Raw genomic sequence first — 18,183 nt, 5'->3', positions numbered from 1 at the left:
TTAAGTACCTACTCCATGTTGACCCTGGGGTATGAGAAGTTGTGCAGTACCCATTACCTAATCAACAAGGGAATAGGATCAAGTCCTAGGGTCATTGTTTATGGAGATTATCTGAGAAATCACTGGCTTCAATCCTTCCCATCCTCTTGCTACTCGAAGTGAGACCCGATTGTTTATGTTGGTATAGAATCTATGTCATGTAGCTGAGGAAGTCTGGTCGCATGCTGCTGTCATGGTATCTCGCAAGAAGAAGATACTCGTGACCTAACCTCCAGCGTGTGCCTATTTTCTCCAGAAATTGGCGTAAGTTAGTGATCCGGTATCTATACACGCCGTCACCTTCTTCTGCCGCAAACCAGTAATATGTTGCTAAAGCCCAGTATACTACATCAAGTAGCTGTGGGCTTATCTGCGAGTAATGGTTGCCCGAAGCCTCGTCGTTATCCAGAAAAGGCGCAAGCATCAGAACCAATGAGTGAATCTGATCAGCGAGCTCCTTCGTCAGCCTCATTGCACGATGTTGCAAACTTATCTCCTCCGCATTCTTGGCTCCTGGCTCCATGACATATCCTGGCTGACTACTCCGTTTCTCGGGGCACGTAAAGAGATCAAGAACAACGAAAATGGCTGACCGACAAATAGCTCGAGGTCCAAACCAGGAGAAATCAAGTTGGCCGTTCCTCGTACCCTCAGCGTCGACAACAGACATAAACCTGTATATCTGGTCCATGAGAGCAGGGCAATTAGAGACTGCAGAACGATCCATCTCAACAGACCACGTAGTTCTAATTGCGGACTCCACCAGTAAAGCAGCTTGACACAGCTGTGCAAATGGGGGATAATTTCTGTCATCATTCGAAGAGATTGCTCGTGGTTGGGCTCGTGAGACATCGCCGTGATCCTTCTCATTCTGTCAAATTGCCCCCTAGCAGGTCACAGCTCTTGACTTACCCACGCAACGTCGTCTACCGGGAACAATCCATCTTCTGGTGGCCCTGATAAGCAAAAGTTCTTCCGATTACCAATGGATACAACACGATCTAAGATGAAGACTCCCCACCACAGCCTTCTTCTTTCTTCCACCTCGGTCCACGTTGTCTATCGGCAAAGGTCAGTACGGTTATACTGACCAAATTTCAAGTCAGTGGAGAATAGCCTTACCGTTGGTGTAAGCTCCATTCCCCTCGCCATAGAGCAAGACAGACCGAGTAATTCAACATAGCGAGCACAAGCTCCCACAGTCATCCATGCAGCCGGATATATCGCATGGCTGTACTCGTATAGCGCAACCAGTAATAGTGCTTGAAGATACAGATATGAAGCACAGCCATCGGCTTCTAGGTTTGCCAGAAAGCTTTTGGATAGTTTGTACAGATGACTGGCGTTGTCAATACCAGGTGGTGATGTTATCAATCGCATAGCCAAAAATAACATTGCACTATCGGGACCGCGGTGGTGGACAGCGATCCCAAGATTCAAGCGCTTTTTGGATATGACTGGCATCCAGGTATGGATAGTATTGAAGTACTCTTCCGAAGTCTCTACAATGATATTATCCTGCGTAAGTAAGGAGAGGACGTCCTGGCTATAGCGTCAGTCACCATTTACACCAAACAGACTGGACGTACCTCAGGAATCTCGGCTGAGGGAAGGGGCATCTGCATCCGAGTCCATTTGTAGCAATCTATGTCAAGAAATAGAGCGGTAGGAAACTCCCTCATACCACTGCCTTGGTCTCCACCCCCATCGTTACGAGAAACGGTGGGACCGGAGGAGGAAGTTGCGGCCTGCTGAGTAGTCAGAGGCGCGGTTGCGAGCCTTTGCTCTAGATCCGCAAGGCGCTCGCGTAGAAAACTTAGGTCGCCAGCGGTGGGCGTGGGGCTTAGAGTTGTATACTCGCAATTTCGGCCAGTGCGTTGGCATAGAGCACATTGTGGCAGTAATTTGTCGCATTTACGCTTTAATTTCTTGCATGCGGCGCAAGTTTGGTCCGCTCGAGATTGTGAGTCCATTGAAAATGGTTTCCGCTACGAGTTAGCAGATACCGAATTTTGCTGAGGAAGTGGTTGTGGCTGGGTAGGACTCTCACCTACGAAGTGTACTTACGGCTATTCCTATCCTTATCAGAGTGAGAGCGGCTTTGTCAGGCGTCGGTCGGTGACTTGGCATCGCGGCCGTCAAACCCGCGCTCGAAACAGTCGTAGCGAGTTAGTGCTTCAACCAGCCGGGGCAGCCGGGGCAGCCTGTTTGATCTTATTGCTCGACGGTGAGTCACTTTTTACCATCTTGATTGTTGAAAGTGATTGCGATAGATTGGCTCCGGGTATGTCAGAGATGACACGGAGCGATATGCATCTTTTTGTTAGGCATTAATCTCTGCTTAGGTAATTGAATCACTCCTTTTATTTTAGCGCTGAGAAATATCTAGATAAATCCCAGAGCCCTAGTAAGTCGACAGAACTGACGTTACGAACGCCTGTTCCATTCCCGGACCTTTAAACTTATGACTTCAGCTCGTCCCTTCGGCAAGGTTCAGATCATGCTGGGATGCACGGAGATAATCTTTGTTCTGACCGAATACATGGTTGCTACCTCCTCGGGGCCACAATTGAGACAAATACCGAAACAGTGGCAATCCGATCATATCCGACACCATTGTTGGCGGAATTGAAGAGCCCACTCACCGCTTACTCTTTCGCTGAATTTCCAATGGCTACAGTAGCATCCAGGCACTCTTCCCCACAGAAATATGGGATAAACTGGTAACAGCGGGGTTTTCAACCTAGTTACCCTGTTTTCCGCCTCCCCTTACCATGTTTTCCGACGCTTCGCCCGATCGGATACTTAATCGCTGGCATCAAACTCAATTGTATTGCCCCCCATGATGAGCTTTTATGAGTCGATATATAGTTGAACAAGTTATCTATCTATTCGCACCGTTCAAGATGACTTCGCAAACAGCTATGGGTTCAATGGCAGTCTCCTCGCCTCTCGGTACAAGCCAGCCTCGAGTTAAATGTGAGCTTGTGAGGCCTCTCACGGAAAGGGCTTGTGAAAATTCAACTAACGGCCTCATAGCCATTGTTGCCGACGGCAACTCATTTGCTCTCAATGGCAAGAACATGTCTTACCGTTTCCACGTTGACGAAAAGACTGGCGACCTCATGTCCGACCACTTCGGGGGCTTGGTCACTGAGGATCCTGCAATCCCTGGGACCACTCCACCAAACGGTTGGTCGACGACGAGCCATCTCCGTCGTGAATTCCCCGAGCTCGGCAAGGGCGACTTTCGCAATCCTGCCATCTTCATCAAACACCACGAGGGTTTTACTGTTAGCCACTTCAAGTATCAGTCCTACGAGGTGATCGATGGCAAGCCAGAGTTTGCTGGCCTCCCTGCCACTTTTGGTCACGCGGACGAGGTCAAATCCCTAATTATCCATATGTACGACCCACACTCGCATGTTGCGGCGGATCTTATCTACTCAATATTCGTGGATCATGATGCAATTGTTCGTCGGGTTGTGCTCACCAACAAGAGCAATAACCCTGTTACAATTGATAAAATGGCTAGCATGAGTATTGATCTCCCATATGCAGACTATGATATGATCGGTCTGCGTGGCGAATGGTCGCGGGAACGTTCGCAATTTCGTCGTAAGGTTGACTACGGCATGCAAAGGTGCGTGGAGCCAGGAGAATGTGGACTGAATTATGCTAATGAGAAACCTGTACAGCTTTGGCAGCAACACTGGGTACTCCTCCCATTTCTACAACCCTTTCCTTGGTATCACATCGCAAACCACGACTGAATCGCATGGCGATGCTTGGGGCTTCTCTCTGGTATATTCCGGCTCCTTCCTCGCAGAAGTCGAGAAGAGCCCTCACGGTCTTGTACGCGCCTCCATAGGCATGAATAAGTATCAGCTCTCCTGGCCTCTGCAGCCAGGCGAGACTCTCGCCTCTCCTGAATGCGTCGCCGTCTACTCGTGCTCGGGCATGGGAGGGATGTCGCGTAATTTTCACCAGTTGTATCGCCATAGTTTGATCAAGAGCAAGTTCGTTAACGAGACGAGACCATCCCTTCTGAATAGCTGGGAAGGTCTTTACTTTGACTTCGATGAGAAGAAGATCGAGAAGCTCTCAGTGACAGCAGCTGGTCTTGGTGTAAAACTCTTTGTGCTCGATGATGGCTGGTTTGGCGTCAAACATCCCCGTATCAACGACAAGGCTGGCCTGGGTGACTGGACTGCCAACCCAGCCAAATTCCCCTCTGGCCTTAAATCCGTCGTTGACAAGATCACCCAGCTCCCTGTGGCAGGGTCCCACGACAAACTGCAGTTCGGCATCTGGATTGAGCCAGAGATGGTGAGCCGCAATTCGGAATTATACGCCAAACATCCCGACTGGGTGATGAGCGCCGGCCCCCACGATCGAAGCGAGACGCGGAACCAACTTGTCCTTAACATGGGCCTCCCGGAGGTGCAGGTTTCAATCATAGCCACTATCTCGACATTGCTCGAGGGCTCAAACGTGTCCTATGTCAAGTGGGACCACAACCGCGCGATTCACGAGAGCTCAGCACCACATAATTACCACAGGTACATTCTCGGCATGTACAAAGTCTTCGATGCCCTCACAACCCGCTTCCCCAACATTCTCTGGGAAGGCTGCGCAGCGGGTGGTGGGCGCTTTGACCCAGGCGTGTTGCAATATTTCCCTCAGATTTGGGCATCCGATAACATGGATGGCGTGGACCGCATCAACATCCACTTTGGCACATCGGTCGTTTACCCTCTATCCTCAATAAGCGCACACGTTGGAGCTGCTCCCAGTCACACAACCAAACGTACTCAGTCACTCGAATTTCGGGCCCACGTGGCCATGATGGGCGGCTCCTTCGGATTCGAACTCGACCCTGATCAGCTAGCCGAGGACGAGAGGGCAAAAATCCCCAGTCTCATCGCCCTGGCGGAGAGAATCAACCCCATTGTCATCACCGGCGACCTCTGGCGGTTGAGATTACCCGAGGGATCGAACCACCCGGCTGCCATGGTCGTATCACCCGATGGTAGCCGTGCTGTGCTGTTTGCGTTCCAGATGCTGTCGACCACGATGCACGAGATCCCAGTACTGAAGCTGCAGGGACTTGATGCTGCCGAATGGTATAGACTAGATGGCGAGACGGTGTACTCTGGCGCTACTTTGATGAATGGTGGTATTCAGTTTCCATTCCAGGGAGACTATGACTCTCGCATTGTATTCCTAGAGAGGCTTTGAGCTGCTGTGATGAACTAAAACAGATTTCTAAATACTGGCGCCACGAAAATTGCTTGATATATGGTGAGACATGCAAGGAATCATATTGTCAAACGAAACTCATAAAGTCATAGTCAGATATCTACAATTCTTGCAATTATATTTACGTCACGATTGAGTCTGCGTTTTCCTAGTTCAAATCCAAAAATCAGGTACGCTCACTAATGGAGCAGGTGAGACATTCTTAAAATAGCCAGGTCTCCTGTCGTGCACTATGAAGTCAATAGACATTTACTATCGGCCTGTAAAGCATTAACTCTTCTGCCCGTGCAATAAAAATTGCGTGCACTTCTGGATGGCGGGTTCCCTTTGCAAATATCAAAGCTGTGTCGAGTTCTTTTTCCCTCTCTTGTATAAAGATGGATTTCGCATGGTCTCAGCCTGCTCCTAGTATCCCTGAGCGGCCCAATCCCGAAGTAGGGGCCTAGAAGCTAACAATCCTAACCTAATTAAGCTAAGATAATAGAGCTTTTCGTGACTATAGAAGCCTAACAGATTTTTAGACTAGATTATAAAAAGTTAGATTAGGTCTATAAACATCGCTCCTCGTACGATGGCTGGACAGACTTCTTCTTTCTTCAGCTTGATCTTCAGCTCGCCACTGGGTGCATTAGTAAGCGATACAAATATTAAGGACTTACTTTATATAATTTCAGTAGAAAGGCATCAGTTTCTCTAGTAGCTCATCGTTCACGAAACTAACTATCTAATGCTCTAAGTTTTGTAGTCTCACATTATCCTCGTCAATAAGTAACAGTTTCTTCTCTATTTCTTCCCTCGCTATACCGACACATTGTACAGCTTTCTCTTTTGCGCTCTGCCCTTGTGGCTATACGGATTTAGCCGCACTTGCGAACGACACAGTCCCTTTTTCGTCTTTGGAGCGATTTACCTCGATCTCTTTGCGAATCCACTGCTTCTCGAACTCTTCTGCGCAAGGGGCGAGGAACATAGTCCCTTTAATACTAGCAATCGCCGTCTTAACGGCAACCATGGCCCATAGACATATTACGGAGAGTGATAAAACTGTTCCAAGAACTTTGAAAAACCTGCTAGGCAACTCCTCGGAAATCGTCGTTGTCAAGACCGAGTATACACCTAGAGGGAAGGTAAATCCCCACCAACCTAGTCATAAATTAGTTCTCGGGACACTGGATGGAGGCAATGAAAGCCGGTGGATAGTGATGTACTTGCCCATGTTAAATGGAAATCGACTCCGGGACACGCTAGCCAGAGCAAAGAACATCCACACGAGGCCGTATCCCCACATGAATAAAGCGACAACAAAACCAAATGTGTGAAATGCCCCCCCTGCTTGATCTCCCAAGCTATTCAGAACACTCGGGATTTTGGGGAACAATTCTCGAGCCATCCGGCCCAGTTGTACAATGGCAAACCCGCCCTGGCCCAATGGACCGAGAGGCAAGAAGACCGAGACAATAACCTCCCGCGTTGGGAGGCGATGTACAGTCAGTCGGTGGAAGTGCATGACCAAAATCACCATGGCTAGAGGCAGACCCGTACCAAGAATGCAGTAGGATGTGATCAAAGTCCACAGACTGTGTGCGTATCGACCTTGAGATTCCAGTGCTTTAGCTACAATTGCTCCCGACGCAGATGCGACGATTGTGCTAACGACGGGTAGCAACCACACAGCTGTCATGGTCTGCAGTTTCGGCTTGGTGCTGTCTGCTGGGTGGATTTGCATTATGGCGAATGGGAGGAACATACAGCACATGACAGAGACGACCACGTCGATCCACCAGATGGCCCAGATGAAGTCAACCACCCAGTCTCCCCCCGTGGGGACACAGACGTAACAAGCCATGTTGATGAGTGTGGCTAGACCCATGGGAAATGTGCCCAGGAACAGACTCTGGACCGGATGTCGCAACATGGCGAAGACTATCCCGCGATATACTGTGTACCTGGCCACTGAGATGGTGGTGAACGTCAGGAAGAGCAGTACATTGAGGGCGAAGATCGAGATAGACACCCAGCGCAGCCAGGCGCCGTTGTATGGGAGGTTATGGAGGAGAATGGAGACAATTCCCGTGCCCATAATGACTGAGAACCACGAGGGTGTGAAGTGTAGGACAATTTTCCGCCATCCTCGTTGATTTCGCTCGTGTAGCCTACGCTCTAGCTTACGCTCTAGCATCACTCTCATCTCTTCATTGCTGCCATTTCTGCTTCGGGACGTTCCAGTTGTTGGAATAGGCGTTGGTTGGCATTCTGGAAGGGTGGCGTCGCCGCTTGGATATACGCCCGAAGGATCCATGTTTGTAAGCGACAAGTTTAGGCTTCTATCTGAATGTCTCACTTCTCAAGTCGAGATGTTGACCCCGAAGCGTCCATGAAACGGCGAGTTGTTGGTGTAATGAAAGTGAAAAATAGAGAATAGATCGGGGGTTCGCTAAATGACACTTATTCACCTCCGACTGTGTAGTCCAAGTGAGCTGGTCGAGATCGTAACAGTACTTTATGAGAGATTTTCCCTTTTCTCTACTATGCATGATACCCTGTGTGAGGGATGTACCTGTCATTCAGAATACATGCGCCCGGAGAAATTCGCGGAGCGCATACCGGAGGACCCACCCGGGACTTCTCTCGGACTCTGCCATACTCCAGAACCTTCAACATCGATAAGGATGTCCAGGAGTAAAGGGGGTGTTTCAAGTAGCTCAATTACCGGAACGTCAACTGAGCCACGCGCCATGCTGTAAAAGATGAATCGTTCAGATCACTCAGCAAGGAAGAAGGACCATATTGATGCTGAGACCATGGGGGCGCAGCAGACGGATAAGGGCTGAGATGATGTTGAGCAGTAGCTCAAGTTGGGTCGAGGGTGATCTGATGCTCAATCGATACTATGAATTGCTGACTCGCGGACTGGTAAATGGACCACCTATATATTGTGCTCTAAGAGGAAGATTTCTACCAGCATTCAGTTATTATTGTCATGGTTATTCCGACATTCTGAATAATGTTTTATCTTCCACACCTTACAGTGGCGAGCTCACCAAGAACCAGAGCCTGAATTGATTCAACCCCTATCCTGTCTACCCCTTCAACTGAGATTCCACTAGCATCATTTAGTACTTAAATTTGAATTCCAATCTGTCATTCCCATCCTTCTCTCTTTCTGCAACATCATTTTGATATTCCAACTGCTGTTCGACTGTCATGCCTTCCCAGACGCATTCCTTTCTCTGATTCAACCTCTTTAACCATAGGTTCTGGATAAGCAGAACGCAAAGAGCCAAGCAACAGATCGCTATGAGCACCTTATTGCCACGGTAGTAATATGGCGAGTCGTCAGCCCTATAGATCTGACTCCCCACCACACTCCCGACCTGTACTATAACGTTATACGTTGCGGCCGTCAATGCACGTTTCTTCACGTCGAAGCTGTTTTCGGAGATCCATGCGCCAATGATGGGGTGAAAATAGGGGTATCCTGAGATCATAGTCGTGAGTGTGAATCGGGGCCAGGCATAGCCGTGGGCCGGCAGTGCCAACAAAGCAGCAAGGAGGGGCAAGATCCAGAATTCGCCGATAAAGCAGTGCAGGGTGCGCTCCTCGAAGTATTCGCTGCTCTTGGCCAAGGCGAGCATCAGAATCACCTGCAAAGCTGCGGATGGGATCGAGAGCATGTTTGAATCGAAGGTGGAGAACCCGATTCGCTTCAGCGTAAGGGAGAGATAGCCTTGTACCGGTGTAGCCGGAATGTAAGCGATCAGACCTAGGAGATACATCCCCCACATGCTGTTATCGGCCCAGGCTGCTTTAACGTCTTTCCAGGTCGCAGGTTCTTTGATAGCGGTAATGCCCTTGGCTGGATCGTCGCGCAAAAGACAGTTGATCATGATTTTCTCTTCGTGCTCAGTGTACCATTGGTGGGGGCAGAGGACACTCTTGGTTGCGACAGGGGACTGCGGCAGGTAGAGGAGACTCACCAACCCGAGTACAACAGTCAACAATCCTTCCAGGAGGAACAGCCAGAACCAGCCTGGTTTGCCGCCGACGCCTCGCATCTTCAAGATCCCCGCGGCAAGAAGGGCGGAAATAACTCGCGCGATGTTCAGCGTGGACCAGAAGACAGCCAGGCGGGTGGCGAGTTCGCGAGATTTATAAAAGTATGTAGAGAACAGGATAACGCCAGGAATGAACCCGCCCTCACAGGCTCCGATGAAGGCACGGGTCACGTAAAATGAGGACCGGTTAGTCATGAATGCCTGCGCCCAGCTAACCATTCCCCATGCCATCATGAGTGTAGGCAAGATCGTCTTGAAACCGTACCGTTTAGTCAGCATCTGGACGGGGAATTCCGCTGCGAGGAAGCACAACAGCTGGATCGTTGTGCCGTTATTGTAGTCGTCGCTCGTCAGGTGCATGTCCTTGAGAAAGTCGTCTGTGAGTGCGTTCTGAATATTTCCGCGGTCGAGTTGTAAGCCGAAGAACATGACGCAGAGCCATGAGAGGAGATAGAGGTCGGTCTTCCTAACAAGCCGCCTCTCTTCAGCTTCGGTCCAAGTGAATGAGGGATCCCATCGGTGGCGACCTTCGTACGACTCGTGGGGTGGGAGAGCTGTGGAGAGGTTCTCGCGCCCGGCAGGCACGAATTCGACTTGGTCCCCGGTTCTCTTGAGGGAGCTCTGTGAATGGTTAATCATGTTGCCCTTCTCAATTTCATCTGGAGAGTCGGCCATAGTCGCGAACTGATTAAGAAGCAGTCCTTTCTTTAGGATGAGAGGTAGACTTGGTCAAGTATAAATGGCTCCTTTCCCAGTTCGATTGGGGATTGCACGAGAGACAAACGAGGAGATATGTGTGAAATATGAACTCCAGCGGAAGTAGTCACAGGTTAGTTTGTGGCTTTTTGGCGTCGCCCAAGGCAAAGCTCATTGGTAGCTGAATGGCGTGCTAAGCAGGGTAGCGTTAATCAATAGGATTGTTCAACTCCATATGGGCATGGACCCCGGACTGGGGACAATTCTGGGGTTGGCCGAAAGCTGATCCGGGGGGTGGAACAAAAGTTTAAGTGTCGTCGCCTCCGAGGCCGTCTCCGAGGCGTCTCCGATATAGACTCCGCAGAACCTCAAGGAACCCACTGCCCTCTGGAAATAAGGCCTTCAAGGGCAAATCTCGGAATTTAGGAGTCGTTACAATGGGCCAGGTTCTCGCCTCACATTGCGAAATTTACAACATCATGGCGATGAAGATTGCATTTGGCTAGAGCCAGAAGATCATTCAATGGCACTGTAAGTGTACCACTGTTTTCTCCTCGCAAGCCAATTATTCCTGTTGTCCTTTCAAACCTCTCTATCCCTACATGACGACCAAGATGGCGTGGGAAGAACCAAGAAAGACTGGGATGTTATATCGCAGAGTGGGCAATTCAGGCCTCCATGTCTCCGTCATTGGCCTGGGGGGTTGGTTGACCTTCGGTGGTCATGTCGAGGATGAGAAGACATTTGCATGCATGAAACAAGCATACGACTGCGGCATCAACTTCTTCGATACCGCAGAAAGCTATGCCGGCGGTCAGTCAGAGATCGTGATGGGAAAAGCCATTCGCAAATACGGTTGGAACCGAAATGACTTGGTCATCAGTACTAAACTGAATTGGGGTGTGGCGAACGGTGAAGTTTTGGTAAACAATCACGGCCTATCGAGGAAGCACATCATAGAAGGGCTAAATGCATCCTTGCAAAGGCTTGACTTGGACTACGTCGACATCGTATACGCCCACCGACCCGAGCGCCTTACGCCTATGGAGGAAACCGTCCGAGCTTTCAATCATGCCATCCATCAGGGCTGGGTCTTCTACTGGGGAACTTCGGAATGGTCTGCCGACGAGATTAGCGAGGCGTGTGGCATTGCAAAGAGCTTGGGTCTCATCGCTCCCATCGTCGAGCAGCCGCTGTACAACATCCTTGACCGCAAGAAGGTGGAAGGGGATTTCCAAAGATTATATCCACGCTGTGGACTTGGGTTGACGACCTTTTCGCCCATGAAAATGGGTCTGTTGAGCGGGAAATACAACGATTCCAAGTCGAAGCCGCTTCGCGGTTCTCGGTTCTCTGAGAGCAATGACAAGTTTTCCCAGTCCATTCGAGATAGTTATGGCAATGACGAGTGGTCCAGAAACATTGCCAAGGTGACGAGGCTGAAGGTGAGTTGTGTTGCTCAGACCCAAGTGAGAGAGCTAATCTGACGAATTTGGAAGCCCATTGCGGACAATCTTGGTTGCACCATGCCACAACTAGCGCTTGCATGGTGTTTAAAAAATGAAAATGTCTCGGCCATCATCACGGGCGCTTCCTCGCCGGAGCAAATCGTAGGGAATGTACAATGCTTGGGCTTTCTGGATGACCTCACACCCGTTGTCATGAAGCAGATTGATGAAGCAGTCGGTGAACATGTCGAGTTGGATCCAGCGCGACAAGACTAGCAAGGGCACTGGATGTTCATCCGGCAAAGCACGATGTTGCCTCACACTTGATGTATCCACCCTTCGAAGTGTTATAGAATTGAGGTGGGGGACAAAAGATATGTCTGCCAAATGGCCTGAGTGTCGAATGGCCTGAATGTCGAATGGACATAACAACCCTCGTTGTTCCTATTTCATGTACCAGAGATTGAGCTGCGACACATCAAGTGGTTCAGAGTAAACAGATGATCTATGTGTGTGACTGACATCAACGCCGGTGGTGTCTCCCAGCTGTCCAGGAAGGATTGACGCATTGGATTCGAGTGCGTTTGTATTGAAATTGATGTCTTGCCACGATCGGAAGCGATTCTGTGCATCCACAAAACCCAAGTCCGCCGTTGGGCCTTGATTAGAGCCCCACACCGGGTTAGGAGCTTGTTGTCCAAACACTTCCTGTAGCTGAGTAGAATTCGACGGGGATACCTGAGCTGACGAATCATCCGCCAAGGATTCCGTGTCAGGACTGTCGACCGGGCCCAGAACGTTGGTGAAATCGAAGCCGTCGACCTGCAGTTGCTTCTCAATCTCCATATTCTCCAACGTCGGATCGTCGTGGGGGTGTGCGGGCGAAAATCTGAGACTCGACTCGAAATAACCCTGTTGTTGGAGCCTTGCGATCTTGGTCCGGAGCTTACTGTCGAGCCATTGTTGCGACCAAGAAGCCTTTGTAATCGTAGCAGTGCATCTTGAGCCATGTCCGGGTCTGGCTGAGCAAGCTGGTTGAACCCTGTAAATCCCAGTGCCATAGCGTCTGCTACGGAGCTTGCAATTTCAAACACTTTAGTTTCCTAGCTATGGGCTTAGCCGTGGCGGGAATTCAAAGTAGGGTCAAAATGTCTTACCAGAGCTGGACCGTGGGATTCAATGGCCGTTTCAGGCATCTGGCATATAACTTGGAGAAATTCTCTCGCGATAAATATGGGTTCATTCAGCGAGCTGGCGGCACTCTTCGCGCCCTGTGAGAAGAACCCATGGCTTTGAGAAAGACGCCAGATTATTATACGCATCCACTGTCGTGTGACTAATATGTCTAGTGCTTGGATATCATTCATCCGATGAGAGGATTTTCCAGCCTCTTCGTCAAGCTGTTTGCGCATTGCCGCCAAAGCTTTCGTCTGAACTGGTTCGCTTAGCGGTGTGGCATTTGAGAAATCAAAATCCTGGCTGTCAAGATGCTCGAATACACCTGCTTGATCGAAGGACCAAAACATAGTAATCAGCCTCTGATAAGCCAACAAAACGTCACGTTCGTCTGTGTCATTTGTGCTAGGGAATGCGATTTTTGTCTTGATGACTACTAGCAACTTGTGAAGGATGGATACCCCTCTGCGCGCGTTAGAAGCAGTCCCAGACTTAGAAGGTCGAGCGCCTACCGTTCAGTGACAAAGAGAAGCCACAGGGTCCGTCGTCGAATTTCCTGCTCTTCTGGTTGCACATTCACGTAGTATGATTCGCGGTGCAGCCCAATCATATGAGCAATCGCAATCGCTTCACGTAAATGGGTAATGGACTGCAGTCCACCCGGTTCCAGGTTCTCGTAATAAATATGCAAGAAGAAGGGAATGCGAACCGTAGTTAGGTCTGGAGGTTGATTCTTGTTCCTTTGGGCTTTTGCATATTGGCACTGAGCTTCCATCATCTCAGCCGTCACTTGGCCAGGTTGGTTTGAGGTTATTGTCCTAATCTGTGCAATGGTAGCAGCAGCGACGGCATAGGCCAATGCAAAGACCTCAATGTCTGGCTCTGGCTTCTGCAACGAGGCAACAAGCCTCTCCACCTTGATGACTGGCCATACTGGGTACATGCGCAAACGATAGACACAGAGCTGTAAGACCAAGGCGGCAACCTTATTGGGCGCAAAGACTGATTCCGAGTCGAGCTTGGTATGAACAACGGGAACAGGAGGTGCGGCTTCAGCCAATCCGAGATCCTCCCATTCCCGCTGTGTTCGACGTATTTCGTCCAACGTGCTCTTTCTCGGCCTTCTCGGACCTCTGGTGGATGCATGCTTGACAAAGGTACAAGCAATGCCGGCGGCTATGCAACCGTCGCATGGAGCGAGCTCGGTGCACTTGATCTTCCTGATTTTGCAGCCATCACAAGCTCGCTTCGCAAGCTTCCGACCTGACATCCCGTGTAAGTGATAGGAAACATGAGCGGACGTTTGTCGGTCAGTCATGATTACCGGCAAGCAGTAATGGCGGTGGCAATTCGTTGGTTGGCTCCGGTCATAATGGGAGAGCGGGGTAGAGAGTTAAGTCACGTGTAATAATACACGTGCAAGTCTCTTCTTCCCACATACTTCACCACGTCTCCTCTATCCCATCCATTGTCTCCATGAACGCACCTCCTTTGACAATCTGCCGGACAAAATGGAGAAACCTGACAAAACAGAGCCAGAGATACCATTTCAGATTCCGAAGATATGATTCTTGCTGATATCCAAGGCGTGGCCATTCGGTCCTTGCGAACTGAGCGGTCCCGAGAATTTCTCCAGACGCCCGAAATGTTGATCTACAGACTTGAATCCCCCAAAAGGCTTAGCCGCTTGAGGGTTCTCTCGGATGGCAAAATTCTCGGAGCATACCAATGACTGCAGACCATCAGAATCACTATAGCACCAGGTCGAGGTCTAACACCAGTGTATATATACCCGCCAATATGGATGGCTACCATAGGTACTCTGTATTCATCCTCCAATCAATTAAATTTCTCTTTGACTCGTCCATTTTGAAAAGACAGCACTTTTCTAGCTTTGAAAATGCCTTCCCGAATAGATGCAGCTGCTGATATGGCCACTTACAACATGAACGGTGTCCAAACCAAAACCATTCCTGGAGTCCCAAAAACTATCCTTGGTGGCCACCCTACAGCCCAGACTCGATGCACAACCCCTCTGAAGTATTCTGGTACCCTAGATCACTATGATTTCAAAGATATCACTCCTGCTATCGGGCGGGAATATGAAGGTCTTCAAGCGCGGGCCCTTCTGAATTCCCCGAACCGCCATCAGCGCATTAAAGATCTTGCTACTACTATCTCACAGCGCGGCGTTGTCTTTCTTCGTAACCAGGATATTACCCCAACGGAAATGCGAGAACTGAGCGAAATCATAACATCTGTCGCCGGTTGCCCCGAATCATCCGGTCTACATATCCATCCCTTGACAGAAGAAACATCTGAACTCGGTGACCAAATCAGTGTCATCTCCTCCGAAAAGCAGGCCAAGGGTGGTGGTCTGACGCATCAACTGAGTGACACATCTCGCTACGCCTCCGTCGGGTGGCATGCGGACATCACATTTGAGCCGGTTCCGTCTGACTATGCCATGCTCAAGATACACACGCTACCACCTACAGGCGGCGACACTCTCTGGGCATCCGGATACGAAATTTACGATCGGCTGTCACCTGCAATGCAGACCTTTCTCGAAGGTCTCACTGCTACACACGATGCCAAATTCTTTCTAGAGGAGGCTGAGCGGTTGGGCAATCCCTTACGAAAAGGCCTCCGAGGCCATCCACTGAACCAAGGCGACGGACTGACGGCTACACATCCTGTCATCCGCACAAATCCCGTAACGGGCTGGAAGAGTGTTTTTGTCAACAAGGGCTTCACAAGGCGGATCAACGGCGTGACAAGGGATGAGAGCGACTTGCTTCTTAAATACCTATTTGATCTAATCGTCCATAACCACGATGCCCAAGTTCGGTTCAAATGGAACAAAAATGACCTGGCTATCTGGGACAATCGCAGTAATTGGCACTGTGCGACGTACGACTATGCTGGGGCTAGGGCTGGAGATTGAGTTTGTTCGCTAGGGGAGGCGCCGTATTTGGATTTGAACTCGAAAAGCCGCAGGGAGGCCATGACCGAGCAGTGAGTAGCTTGAAAGAGTGTTATGTGAATATGGTTCCTGTTCGCGGAGGTGCTGTGGGAGAAGGTACTAAAGGTAGGCGGGAGACATTGAAAATGTAAAAAAAGTTGTATGCTACTATTTGAGATACTTCTAAGCTTCACATCTGTCCCTATCAACGAGATCATAAATGCCAAGTTGTCGCTATATAGAGACTGATACTGCTAGAAGTATCCGGTCCGTCTTTTACCATCAGAGCTATTCCTCGCCGTTTTATACCTTCCCTTGATATCGAACTGTTCGACTTCAGGCCCGACAGTGAAGCGCTCCACAAGGTACAACTGGAGAAAGAAGCTGTTCTAGAGGTTTAAACTGATCGCATCTTCCCATTGTACCGCACACATAACCATCAGCCAACATTGTGGGAGGCATACAAGACGCCGGTCAACATCCCAGGTGTCGGTGTTAGGCGCATTATGGTATGGTATTTGCCCTTAGCTTGCATTGTGTTGAGTACTTACTCATACAAGTATCAGAGGTTGTCCCCAAGCCAGCAGAATACTCAGCCCACCTATATTATAAAGAATCATTCGAATCTTGTCAATATTCTTCTCGAGATGATTTTGAATATGTCACGGTGTCGATAGCATTGCTTCTTGAAGCCAAAGAATTATCTCAATAAACACTGGATAAGATGGAACAGTGGGCTAAGTATGCTTTCGTGGGGACATTGATGATCTAGCAACTAATTTTGTTTCCCTGACACTTACACCGCCTAATACAGATTCCTTCACGAACAATAACGACAAACTGGCCGTATCCACCGGATCAACTCTCCAAAAGTAGAGAGCCTGAAGTCCTACAACTAGAAAACTCCCGGAACGGCCATAAAAATTTTCGTGCCGCATTCGTAACAGGTCCTAGTGGTGTAGGAAAGACGTCCCTCGTGCTACACTGTACCTATAACCTATACGCGACAAAAGAATAACTTATTTATCGTCTGGACAAATGCAAGATTCAGCTCATCCACCGAGGACAGCTTTATCTGGGTATTGCAACAACTCGTGAGATTGGCAGCAAAACTCTAACTTGGCACAGGTCACTAGGGATCTTCATATCCAAGGCCTACTCGATTCGCGGGGAAAATTCCCGATCCAGGAAGAGGCGCAAGAACAGAAAACTCAAGTATTATCAAACATCAACGGTGGCTCGAGAGGCAGACGGACCATTCGAGGCTGGTTGTGTTCAATGAACATGACAATCTTGATTTTTGCCTCCGAAATTTCAATGCCACTTGTAGTTAGGGCCAGCACATCATTACCAGCAGGAGGCCCGAGGTGGAGGACTACGCCAACGTGTTCTTAAGTTGGGAGGTCTGGCAGAAGAGGATACCCTGGCACTCATTCTTCAAGAATTGCAACGCGACGGAGAGGATCCGGATGGTGAGTACCTAAGTCTGGAATATCACCTAGCACTTGGTGACCTGGTCCTTCGTATCTCGAACGGAAGTTTCAGCATGTTAGAATTCCACTCACTTGCAATTGATAGCACCGCGGTATAAGTTCATCGCAAACCATATCTCCCGATGGAGAGGTACATAGGAATATTTCGCAACAATCTGGCAGAGATTAGACCACAGGAGATACTCGGTCGAAATGATCGTCTTTGGCCTGATAACACGCTCACGTGTATGACTATTTTTGAAATATTTCACGAGGCCATTTATTCTGAAAGTCCTAATGCGGCGAAGCTACTGCAGCTACTATAATCAAGTCGAAAAGGGGTCGGAAAATAGGAGAGAGAGCAAGAAAGAATATAAGGAGTAGAGCCGTAGGCAATAGAGTAAGAAACAAGAACAACTCATTGTATATGAGCGCACTAAAACAGTACGTGTCCTAACAGGCACATTCAGCACGCAAATTCTTTACCTATTCTGTAAGCATAGTCTTGTCGGTGCGCAGAATACTCAGTCTCAACTCCGTACGTGTATGATTATCTGTTCGATCTTGTGTTTTTCTCTAAGTAAGAAGAATACTTATGACCCCTTTATGCACAGCCTCAGTTTCGGCCTTGGCATTCTTGAAATTATGCACATCGAATTGTATTCCACTAAGTTGCCGGCTAGAAAAAGATAATATCTGGACTTCACGCCTTAGAGGGCACCCCAAAGCACTGGGAGAAACCACCCCTGGTAAGCATCATCACTGCTTGTCTCAATGGGACCTGTTACTGACGAAGAGAACAGAAGAAGATGTCGATAACGACGTTGAGCTGCTCTACTCCTATTCTATAGTGAGGCCGAGAATAGGAAGGATACTTTCTCGATCCACGCCATTGTTCATGTATGAGGAAGGGAGGGTTTAACTTCTCATGATCGAGTGGGCGCTTCAATGCATTCGGCAGCCTCCTCCATGCACCATACCGAGTTGAAGAAGCCGGAATCATTGAGCTCTTAACTGAAAATAAGTATTCCATGCAAAGAAGCGCCCTTGCACAGTTGGAGCATGCTGTG

The 18,183-nt window shown here is 49.2% G+C and overlaps 7 protein-coding genes across 7 annotated transcripts; 3 read left to right on the top strand and 4 right to left on the bottom strand.

Annotated features, from left to right (window-relative positions):
- Nucleotides 1-190: 190 nt before the first annotated feature.
- A1O9_07809 (uncharacterized protein) lies at nt 191-2,169 on the bottom strand (the record flags this gene model as incomplete). The annotated part of the gene is made up of 5 exons (XM_013403364.1): nt 191-910; nt 952-1,098; nt 1,162-1,581; nt 1,629-2,027; nt 2,107-2,169. 5 exons carry the CDS (start codon nt 2,167-2,169, stop codon nt 191-193), a joined length of 1,749 nt encoding a protein of 582 aa, XP_013258818.1.
- Nucleotides 2,170-2,945: 776 nt separating this feature from the next.
- Nucleotides 2,946-5,280, top strand: A1O9_07808 (alpha-galactosidase; the record flags this gene model as incomplete). Its single annotated transcript, XM_013403363.1, has 2 exons — nt 2,946-3,682; nt 3,738-5,280. 2 exons carry the CDS (start codon nt 2,946-2,948, stop codon nt 5,278-5,280), a joined length of 2,280 nt encoding a protein of 759 aa, XP_013258817.1.
- Nucleotides 5,281-6,148: 868 nt separating this feature from the next.
- Nucleotides 6,149-7,600, bottom strand: A1O9_07807 (uncharacterized protein; the record flags this gene model as incomplete). The annotated part of the gene is made up of 2 exons (XM_013403362.1): nt 6,149-6,444; nt 6,610-7,600. The coding sequence occupies 2 exons, from the start codon at nt 7,598-7,600 to the stop codon at nt 6,149-6,151; spliced, it is 1,287 nt and encodes a 428-aa protein (XP_013258816.1).
- Nucleotides 7,601-8,414: 814 nt separating this feature from the next.
- A1O9_07806 (uncharacterized protein) lies at nt 8,415-10,031 on the bottom strand (the record flags this gene model as incomplete). Its single annotated transcript, XM_013403361.1, has 1 exon — nt 8,415-10,031. The coding sequence occupies one exon, from the start codon at nt 10,029-10,031 to the stop codon at nt 8,415-8,417; it is 1,617 nt and encodes a 538-aa protein (XP_013258815.1).
- A 635-nt stretch (nt 10,032-10,666) lies between these two features.
- Nucleotides 10,667-11,776, top strand: A1O9_07805 (uncharacterized protein; the record flags this gene model as incomplete). Its single annotated transcript, XM_013403360.1, has 2 exons — nt 10,667-11,497; nt 11,552-11,776. The coding sequence occupies 2 exons, from the start codon at nt 10,667-10,669 to the stop codon at nt 11,774-11,776; spliced, it is 1,056 nt and encodes a 351-aa protein (XP_013258814.1).
- A 168-nt stretch (nt 11,777-11,944) lies between these two features.
- Nucleotides 11,945-13,994, bottom strand: A1O9_07804 (uncharacterized protein; the record flags this gene model as incomplete). The annotated part of the gene is made up of 4 exons (XM_013403359.1): nt 11,945-12,412; nt 12,451-12,603; nt 12,658-13,141; nt 13,189-13,994. 4 exons carry the CDS (start codon nt 13,992-13,994, stop codon nt 11,945-11,947), a joined length of 1,911 nt encoding a protein of 636 aa, XP_013258813.1.
- A 627-nt stretch (nt 13,995-14,621) lies between these two features.
- On the top strand, nt 14,622-15,623 carry A1O9_07803 (uncharacterized protein; the record flags this gene model as incomplete). The annotated part of the gene is made up of 1 exon (XM_013403358.1): nt 14,622-15,623. One exon carries the CDS (start codon nt 14,622-14,624, stop codon nt 15,621-15,623), a length of 1,002 nt encoding a protein of 333 aa, XP_013258812.1.
- Nucleotides 15,624-18,183: the final 2,560 nt, after the last annotated feature.

The sequence above is a fragment of the Exophiala aquamarina genome (assembly GCF_000709125.1).
Source record: "Exophiala aquamarina CBS 119918 chromosome Unknown aczIA-supercont1.6, whole genome shotgun sequence".
Classification (NCBI taxonomy): Eukaryota; Fungi; Ascomycota; class Eurotiomycetes; order Chaetothyriales; family Herpotrichiellaceae; genus Exophiala; species Exophiala aquamarina.
Note: the sequence above shows the minus strand (reverse complement) of the source record. Positions and strands in the feature narration are given on the sequence as shown.